The 10,267-nt window shown below is 47.5% G+C and overlaps 1 protein-coding gene across 1 annotated transcript in view; it reads right to left on the minus strand.

Moving 5' to 3' along the window:
• Positions 1 to 10,267, minus strand: part of SRPK2 (SRSF protein kinase 2) — a gene marked incomplete at its 5' end in the record, with an annotated part of 79,206 nt that overhangs the window by 7,882 nt on the left and 61,057 nt on the right. The window contains 3 exons of the mRNA XM_010841496.1: positions 5,412 to 5,504; positions 5,840 to 5,932; positions 6,561 to 6,630. Of these exons, the coding sequence (XP_010839798.1) occupies positions 5,412 to 5,504; positions 5,840 to 5,932; positions 6,561 to 6,630 (256 nt within the window). The remainder of the gene's footprint in view (positions 1 to 5,411; positions 5,505 to 5,839; positions 5,933 to 6,560; positions 6,631 to 10,267) is intronic.

A 10,267-nucleotide genomic window follows, 5' to 3' on the forward strand; every position in this document is an offset into this window, starting at 1 on the left:
GGGAGGGAGGGGCAGTGCTAACAGGCCAGGGTTTCTTTTTGCGGTAATGAAAACGTTCTAAAATTAGACAACAGTAACATTTGTGTAACTGTGTGAAAATACTAAAAATTACTGAAACGCACACTTTGAAAGGGTGAATTGTATGGTATGTAGATTACACCTCAATAAAACTGATACTGAAAAACTGGCACAAAGCTTACCAAAAAATTAAAAAAGAATTCCAAGGCTGTTTAAGGATGCGGTAAAAACAACTCACTACTGAAGAGCTCAGAATAAATGACAGGAATCAATGGGATGAGCTATGACAGAATTTACCTGAACATGCTGTAGCAACTTCATTGCCATTTTTTTTTTAAACCACATGCTCAAATTGAAGTAGTTAAACAGTGACTGAAACCTAGTCTCGGCCGTGGCTGGCTATCTTCCTCGCGCCCTTGCTATGTGCTGCATCATACAGATGGCCTCTGACATCCTCACACCGACTCCTGCCGCAACTCTCGCAGTGGGGTTCTGTCACACAGCCTCCCTGCGGGGACCTGTGGGATGACAGGCATCACCAGGACTGGCCCAGCGCAGGGACCGTTCCCACCCTGCTTCCAGCTCACAAAGGCCACCTACAGCAAAGACCAGGACTCCAGTGAAGACTTCAAATGCACCCACTGTAGACAGAACCCCACTTCCTCTGGCAGCCCCAGCCCCTGCTCACACGGAGCTCAGGTCCTGAGAGAGTTTATCACAGAGAGGAAAAACCAGACTTCTTATAACACAGAATTAATGCTCCCGATAAAATCAGAGTTAAAGTAGTTTATGTTTCAAAGGCTTTAAGACTCACAAGTATGAAGACACTTTATTCTGGTTATTTGCAGAATCAAGTGCCCACTGAGCTCAGCCGAGCCAACACGCGCCTGCAGGCCCATCTCAGCATCTGGCACCCGCAGGACAGAGCGGGGCCTCGACTGATGCCTCGTCCTTCCTCCCCAGTGTTGCCAGGCCAGGCGGCCCTCAAGTTTACAAACCACTGTAAGCCTACCTGGGCTACCTCCTGTCTTCACTGCGTATGCCTCATGGAAATGCTATGATCAATAAGGTTTTAAACTTGAAACCAAGCAGATCACATGGGGCAGCGCCCAGCTAGTGCAGGCCAAACAGCATACAGGAGCTTTTCTCTTCACAGAAATAAGAGAATGTGATGATTTTTAGGTAATTCTGGAGGTAAGTTAAAAATCAACCTAAAAAGTTTCATCTGAACATTAAAAATCAAGAATAGTACCTCTACTAAAACCCAGCTCCTGAGAATATCCTAGCAGTCCAGTGGTTGGTACCCCACACTCTCACTGCCGGGGCCCAGCCTCTACCCCTGGTCATGGAACTAAGATCCCACAAGCGGAGAGATGCAGCCAGAGGAAAAAACAAAAAAAGACTGAAAACCCAGCTCCTGAGTTTCACCCTCTCCTGCACTTTTCTCCTCCTCCTACTGGACATCACTTACCCTGAGGTTGCCTGCAAATGTAGTCCTTTGACTACACATGAGTTTCTTGCAATGCTCTGAAATTTCCCACTGTACCTACGAGGTCTCTGGTCTGACACATACTATCAGTCACATATATTACAACACACTCAACATCCTCATCTAGAATCAAGCAGCTTTTTCTTTTTAAAGATAACCATCTCCTCTGATATTTCCATCCTCAATACAGCAACTTTTACTAAAATGATGGCGCCACCTGTTTGGCAGAACAACGAGGTGTGCTCCTGACTGGACTGTTTTTCTCGCCACCACTTTCCTAGGTCCGCGTCTTAGTCCATTTGCTGCTTACAGCAACAAACTGACTTCTCACCGTCCTCGAGGCAGGCGCCAGTGTGGGCGGGTGAGGGCCCTCTTCCAGGGCAGAGACTGTGTCCTCTGGTGGCAGAGGGGCCAGCGAGCTCTCCAGGTGTCTCCATAAGGTGCTACACCACTCATAACTTGATGTGTCTTCTAACAGCCCTGCTCCTAACACTGTCACCTTTAGGGGTCAGGCACAGGTTTGGAGGAACCCATACTGACACCCAGACCAATGCAAGCCAGCAGGGGGACAAGATCCACAGAGGCGCTCACTTCTGCTGGGCCACACCTTGACACACAGACCAAGATGGCTTTTCTTATATATCTTTGAGGCTAGTCCCACACTCAAAGACCGGAAGATTAAATCCTAATATGGTGAGAACAGTAATCACATTTCTGACCAAAAAAATGCACCTCAATTTCAAAATGCCTGACCAAGAAACAATTCAAACTATTAGCAGTTATTTTATCCTGAATTTTAAGCAAGATGATGCCACTTAGCTGCACCTCAGTTTTAGCCATAAGGCACACAGCCCACTCCTCCTCCCCAGCGTCGGGTGGGGGTGAGATGTGCTTCCCGCCCAGGAGGACGGGGAGGACAGAGAGCGGGAGGCGCTGCTCAGCCCTCTTGAGCCCCCTGCTTTCCAAAGAGGCGTAAGCAAAGGAATGGCAGTTTTCAATTTCACCTTTCTCTACCAGTTCTGGCACAAAAGTACTTGAGAAGAAATTTTAAATGGATCCATTTAAGATCCCATTATTTCTAGAACATATATACACTCCCCTTACTGGTGGAGGCATGCCAGCACACATTTTAACTACAGCCAAGGGACACGGTGAAATCAACTTCATGACAGACTCTCACTCATCATCATACTATTCCCATGAGTTCTGTGAAAGCCCCAAATCCCTCATGAGTTTCAGAGTTACTACAAATCAATAATAATCAGGAAAGAATGTAAGTCCCCATTGCCATTCATTATAGGGGATTTCCTACCTAATCATTCAAAGGAAGGAGAAAAGACTCTAGTTGCCAGAGTAACACAAGTCAGCTCCCGGTCAGTCTACCTCTACCGAGGACGCCAGATGCCCTTCAACTATGCAGGCCACCTTCAAACATGCTCTTCAAACAAGAGCCCAGCCACACAATCTCCACAACACACACACATGACAATGTAATGATGGAGCGGCAAGGTCCACACGAGCACTTTATACTCCCCTCTGGGTGCGGGCAGTGCTCCCACTGTCCGAGGAGTAAGGGCACTACGGGAAGGCCGGTGTGAAAGCCAGGACCCTGGACAGAGCGCTCTGAGCCGGACTCAACCACGGGGCACATCAGGACCCCAGGGTCACTTACCAACACCTGTTGAAGGAGCCCCACAGGTGTGGTGAGGAGAGGGCTCCAGGCCCACCACTGGCTCTGTTGGGACTTGGCAGCTTTCACCCGCCTGTGCCTGGAGCTCAGATCAGAGGCAAAGCCCCAGAGGAGCAAGGGTCTCCAAGCAGGGTCTCCATGAGCAAACCTGTACACAGGCTGTGGGCAGAGGCACCTTCAAATCATTTGCCTCACTTCATTTTCTTGCCACTCAAGGCCCCGCCCTTTGTCCCTCTTCAGCTTCTTCCCTACCACGCACAGTGCTGGTCCCTTGTCGCTACAGAGCCAAGCACAGCAGCAGCACAACGAAAGGAAAAGCCCCTGTGCACCTTGCTGGCTGCTGGTCGTCAGCACAGCTGATGCCTGGGGCGGGGATGAGAGCCCTCCAGGGCCTTCCCCTGCCCCCTCTGGGGCGCCCGCAGGCCCACACTGCACAGCACATCAGGCTGCTGCTCTGGCCGCCCTCCCCTCACACCCACACCTGACGTGGGGGAAGGCTGTGGCTGGGGCAGGTCATCTCCCAGCCAAGTCCCCATGGGGCTCAGGCCATCTACAGGCTCTGAAAATGTTCCAAAATGTGGAAGGAGTCTACCTTGATTAAAATAAACACAATTCCCCAAGTCATGCCATCCCAGGCCAAAATAATCCAGAGCTTTCCTTTGCTTCAACTATGTTCAAATAACATTTTCTGGAAATCTCCTAGGAAACTGTCCACTCTCAGCAATACTGCTGTCCAGAAATTCACAATGTACACAGTGTCTTCCTGTTTATAATAATAAAGGCATCAGCTCTCAGCATACCCCGGGTTGCAGACACCCTCTCACACCTCCTTGGAGGGAGGGCACACCCCCAGAAGGGACCCCCAGTGGCCTGGGGGACAATGCGACAAGCCATGCCCAGTCCACTGCTGCGCTCCAGCCCCAGCTCTGCCACTGAATGTGCTGCCCTGAGTACAACCTGAGACCAAGTGAAAGTCTGTGTGTAGCGAGGGGACCTTTGTACCTGCTGGAGTGACCCAGACTCAAAGACAAGATTCTCAGAACCAAACTAATACATGTCTGAAGAACATTTTCCCCAATTTTTTCTCCTGTGATGAGATTTAAAAAAAGAAAAAATACTGCATCCAGTTAACATACTTCACACGTTACCCACTAGGTGGGCGCAATAAAGTTGAGAGTCTGGTCAATGCACTCAGAGTAAGTGGAGTAGGAAAACATCATCTTTGGCATGGTTAGCAACCAGGCCTCATGCAAAAACAGGGAAATGAAATTCAAAAGATAAGACAGGATTGGTTAGCTGGAAATCACCAAAGTGAATCATAAAGCATCACTACTATACAAGAATGCCTTATCTCACAGGAAAATAAGCCAAATTTGGAGAATCAATTTGACTACAGCAGTACTTGCAAAAATTTCTAGAAACTCCATGTCCTGCCCACATCAACTTTAAAAAGTTCTTTTTTAAAGCAAATTGCACTCCACCCCTGCAAAGAAAAAAAAAAATCTATGCTGAAAAAACATGAATTAAGAGGGCTATCCATGCTCACATGAAAGACAATGGCACTGGGGAAAGGTTCTATAAAAATAAATTCCCTGGGGCTTTTGGGTGTTTTTAAAAATTGATCATTAACTAGGGACTATCCAGGGCAAAGAGCTGTGTTCTAGGCCATGCCAAGGGGTGATAAACAAGTATAATATTAAAATAAATCACCTACAGTACAGTGTGAGGTAAGGCCCAGGGAGAACAGGATCCGATGTCTAAGAATGTGAGGTACACAGGATGTCGCAGGCCCATTCCCCTACAGAACCAGCTCAGACCCATGAATTAGGATGCAGACGGACTGCCATTCAGTCCACTCTCTAGGGCTCTGCTCCACTGCAAAAGCACTCTGGCTCCAGGAACAACATGGAAAATGGAAAGGCAAGTATAGCTGGTTTCTAAAAATCGTTTAAACTCTTTTTATAAATACTTGAATACATGGGCTGGTGCTTAGCGTAAAGGAGAGGTGTGGAGAAGATCAAAGGAGTTTCAGAAGACTGTTCTCTCTCAAATTCTTATCCCACAAATATCGGATGATTATTTCTTGAGAGGTTTCTTCAGCAGAATCCCGCAGCTGTAAAAGTCCAGATCTGTATCCACTGCCCAATGTGAATGCACAATGTCTCCTTAGGGAGAGGATCATGCTGAAAATTAGTGTTACGTAAATACCGTTACCTTTTCTGGTGAAAAACTCCTTGGAATATTTCCCCAACATAGCGTATTTTCGAGGGACTTTCCCCAGCAGTTCAATGATCAATGCTATGTGATCTGCATTGGGAAACATTGCCAGCAAAACAGAAACACACGACAGTTTAATCAGTACACTGCATGCAGACACCGCTATCGCCCGCGCAGACAGAAACAGAGCGCCGCCCGCACAGAGCACAGGCTCTGTCTGAAGGCCCCTCGGAGGAGATGCACAGGGGGCCGCAGCCTGGGGCCAAATGCGGTCTCCTTCTCAACTTTGAGATCAGCACAAGAATTCTGCTGGGTTGCTTTGGGAATTTAAGAGAAATGCCTTTGTCACCATTAATGCTACCATCAGCAGCTGCTATTCCGTTTCTGTCTGCATCGTGGCGCTTTTCAAAAAGAAGAGGTACTACCTCTGCGATTGAAGAATTCCCGAGAATATTTTCCAGATAGAGCAAAGTGCCTTGGGATACTGCCTAGCAGCTCTATGATGTGGGCTATGTGGTCTATGGAGGAGAGAAAAAAAAGGATACGGGAATGGGAGGGGCAGAGGGAAGGATGGGATAAAAGAAGAGGGGGGGGAAATTGAAATTAGTAAAAAATCAGAAATAGATTCAAATCAACAATGTCTGCAGCACATCCATGCAGAGGCTTCTGGGATGGCAGGCCTCAGGACTGGAGTGTTAACAGCCAGTTAATCAGCTGACCTGAGGCCAGCTCACCCCAGGTCACCCCAGCATTGCAAGCAAGTAAGCATGGAGATGGGCAGGTTTGCAGATGGAATTCAAGCCAGAATTCCGTCGTTTTAAATTCAGCCCCCGACAGGACAGAGAAATGGGCAGCAGATCAGTGGACATAAGGACCACGGAAAGGCCTCGGGTTTGTCCGGCCTGTCCTCTCCCAGCCTGCGAGGGGGCGGGCTGAGGCCACAAGCTCCCCGCAGGGTCACCTGTGCTGGGAGGCTCTGCCCAGTCACTGTGACTGAGGGGGCTTCAAGCTCTAAGGGAAAGCATCTGAATCTGGTGTTTGAAAACCAAACACAGTTCTATTTTTGTGCAAAAACACAATGTTCTCCAGAAGGCCCGGACTCTCTGTAGACCCATACTGAGGTACTCAGCAGGCAACAATACTTACCTTCATCTCTGGAATAGTCTTCCCCAGAATGTGGTTCAAACAAATAATCTCCCGTTGCCAGCTCAAATGCCTAGGATACAACAGATGACATGCTAAGCGCTTCAGAGACTGGGTCCAAGCCAGCAATATTTTCTGGTACAAGAGACCTACATTTTATGAGGATCTGAATCAAACCAGAGTCTTCCTTTAAAGGCTCAACATCAGGCTATTTTTCTTCTTCCCAAAAGTTCAAAGAAGCTTCAGAAACATTCTTATATATTTCGGAAGAAGCAGCTGTGTGCGGGCCTAGCCGGAACACTCCAGGCACCAGGGCTGTCTGACCCAGAGCCTGCCCGCAACCTGCAGGCTGGCCTGGGCCTGGACCGAGGATGTTGCCACCCTCCTGAAGGAAGATCTTTGTGCCTTGGTAACTGGGGGCTCCTTTCAACAACTCTCACCACTTCATTCATTTCTGATTCAACCAAAGGAAATTTCTAGAACCAAAGAAACCCCTCTTGCTGTCACCCTGGGCCAGGAGGTGCTAGATCATTGTATAGGCCGCTTGTGGATGGCAAGGAGAGCTTCCTGGTTACAGGATCAGCCCCCAAGGGTACAGGTTAGGGTGCTGGTGAGGTGACAGGAGAGGTATTTATTTCCATTTCTGCCATTGAGTCTATATCTTTTATTTATAAAATTGTCTAAGAACCATGAGTTTAATTTGCTAACAGTAAATAAAGATGACAACTGCTACTGCTCTATTGATCAAATATCATGTTTTCTAAAAAAATATGCTTTAAATAAGAATTTAAACAAATTAAAAGAAACCCCACTTCTGATCTCCCCCATACTTACTTCTCTTGTATATTAGAGTGCGCTGTTGTGGAGGCCCTCAGGGGCCCGTCCCTGCTTCACCGATGCCCAGGGATCAGTGGCTGCTGCACTGCCCACTCCCTCTCCAGACCCGGCCGAACTGGCCCACCCTCTCCCCTTCGTTGATGATCGCCAACGTGCAACGAGGGCACCCACGAGGGAAGGCTCATCTGCCTGGGGTGGGGTCCCGCACAAACCAAGGCAAGTGCACTTAGCCCAGGACCACATCTCTTCCTCTTGCATTATTATTTTTTTTTAAAGAAAGGAGGGAAGTAGGATGACAAGCCTCTTGCCAGCTACCCTGTGGTGAGCACTAGTTCATGAACTCAGGATCCCTGCCCTGAACCAGACCTGGGTCTGAGCTGAACCCAGATGTGCCAGGTCTTGGTATGGAGCAAGGGGGCAGGCACCCAGAAAACAATAAGGACACTCCTGGCAATCCCAGATCAGGGTGAAAAACCTCATGCCTGGCCACAGGTCCAAGGGCAACAAGTGCATCACACACTAAATGTCCAGAAGCGTCTTTCTCGCCGGGGACACAAGCCAAGAGAAAAGGGTAAAAGCCCAATGCAGTCAGAAGACTCCGGAAGTTGAGGGATGGATCCATGGAAAGCATCAACTGCTCTTTACCATCCTTGGTTTCGCCTCATTCCTCTAATTGATTTCTAAAACCATTCCAATCTGGTTGTATGCATTTCTGTCAGCCTAACACTAAGCTACATCAGCTCAGCATTTTGTAAAGATGGCCATTTTGATTAGCATCCATGTATTTCCAAGGAAATACAACTTGAAGAAGCCTGTCAATGAAATGGTAAGGAAGAGGCAAGATGAAGGCTCCCCAACAAGTTATCAGGTCCTGATTCTCTGAATCATGATTAGACTTTCTTTTTTTCTGCATGTTGTCGTTCTCTTTTATTATGTATCAAATTGTCTCCAATGTAAGTTACAACCTGATTAAACCCAATACTTCTTTCTAAAATCAATTTAAAGACACACACAAAAAATCTCTTTGTATACAATATCTTTTGTCCAGAGTCTAGTAAATATAGTATCTTTCATTGCAGGATTTATGCTTAAAAGATTTTAACAAATAGGACATAGACAACAGGATAAACGTGCACCATAATGAAACATTAGCCTCTGTACTTTGCCACAGGTTTCAACTCTCTGAGTTACTCTCAATATAACCTTTATTGTTACTGTCCATGTTTAATACTGGAGAACTCTGGGTTCTTCCCTCGGTACTTGGCCCAGTACCCTCAGATGGCTTTCCCCTGGAAGAGCATTTGCCTTTAGGCTCTGGGGAGACCAGGTACCCCTTTCCTGAAATGCTATCGCATAGCAAAGCACTCCATTCTGAATACATAAGGTCACGAATTCCTTCCATGATGTGAACACTCCTGAGCAGTTTGGTGAAACGTGTCAAGACTGGCACGTTTTCTTGTCTTTATGGCACTGACTGGGGGTCACCATGGAGCCCTATTCAAGGATTCTGACACACAAATGCAGAACCACCAATGTCAGGATCCACACCAAATTTTTAGATCATGCGCACTTACATCTGAAGGAGTGCTAAAGCTCAAGAAAAGAACAAGAGAGTCAGCCACTGACATATCCCAGCTATCCCGCCTCACCCTGTCCAGCTGCAAGAGCACTCCGCCCTGCTAGTGGCAAACGCACTAGCCAGTGAACACGGGCACCAGCCACCACTCTTCCCTCCACTGGAGTCTCTAAGACGTAATGCCATTGACAACAAAGAACCCTGGGTTTTACCACTAAGAGCAATCCAGAGCTTTATTACAGCTTGGTGTCACGAATTTAATACACTGCTATGTATTTAAACTTTAACAGAAGTGGGGTAGGTGACGACTGCCTCACTTTCACCAGTTTCTCTACGGAGAACAAGACTGGACCTCTCAGTCATGACCTCCAGGGACGAATGGGATGGGAATGAAGGCTTGCCCCACTCCCAGAAAATCACCCCTAATTATAAGGAACTGTATAAGCAGCTCTAGAAGCACCGAGGGACTTCACTTCTTGGGAAGGGAGGAGGCAGAAGGGGACGGAGAGAGTGCTTTGTCTTAGGAGTTTGAGCGTGACACTGACGCCCGGGTTCCCAGTGATTACAGGGGCTGGAAGGACAGGGGCCGGTGTGGAGGCGTACACTCATCTCACGGAGAGCAAGACAGATAATCTGGTAAAAACTGTACTGGCAGCTCCAGCATTATGCTACTGCATCTGTGATCTTGTCCTATTTTTCCTGGTTATATCACCAAAATTTAACACCCAAAATTAGAAGTACAAGATTTCAGAGTTGAAAGAGTTTTCAGAGTGTAATTCAGGACAACCCACATATGGCCCCTTCTGTGTAGCTGAAGACAAGTAAGGCCTGACCTCACATGTCCGGAAACAGAACACTGCTCCCCCGCAGTTCCAACTGGTGGAAGTGCCCTCCCTCTCCTGACCTGGCCTCTGCCTCCCACTGCCTCCCAGCCCTTCCACCCCATCCTGCCCCTGGACTCCTGCAGAGGGAGCCTGATTTCTTCCCTACATTCAAAGGAGCCATGACACACACACCAGCTCTTCTAACCATTTGTCTCCATACCCAGCACAGCAAGGACTCAGTTTTTTATACTTATTGAGAAATGTAATTTTAAAATTATTCTCTGGCATTACCCATCAGAGAACAGAAAGGCATACTTTCTGTTCTAGACCTCTTTGGCCATACTGGTTGCAAATTTGAAAGACAGAGTTTCTTTTTTCATAGTTTTAGCATCAAAGGACACACACACAAGGAGCGCTGCAGTAACCTTTAAATCACAGACAGTTGTATTTATTCTGCGCTCTTTTTTTTTTTT

This window comes from Bison bison, unplaced genomic scaffold (assembly GCF_000754665.1).
Source record: "Bison bison bison isolate TAMUID 2011002044 unplaced genomic scaffold, Bison_UMD1.0 scf7180017864162, whole genome shotgun sequence".
Lineage (NCBI taxonomy): Eukaryota > Metazoa > Chordata > Mammalia > Artiodactyla > Bovidae > Bison > Bison bison.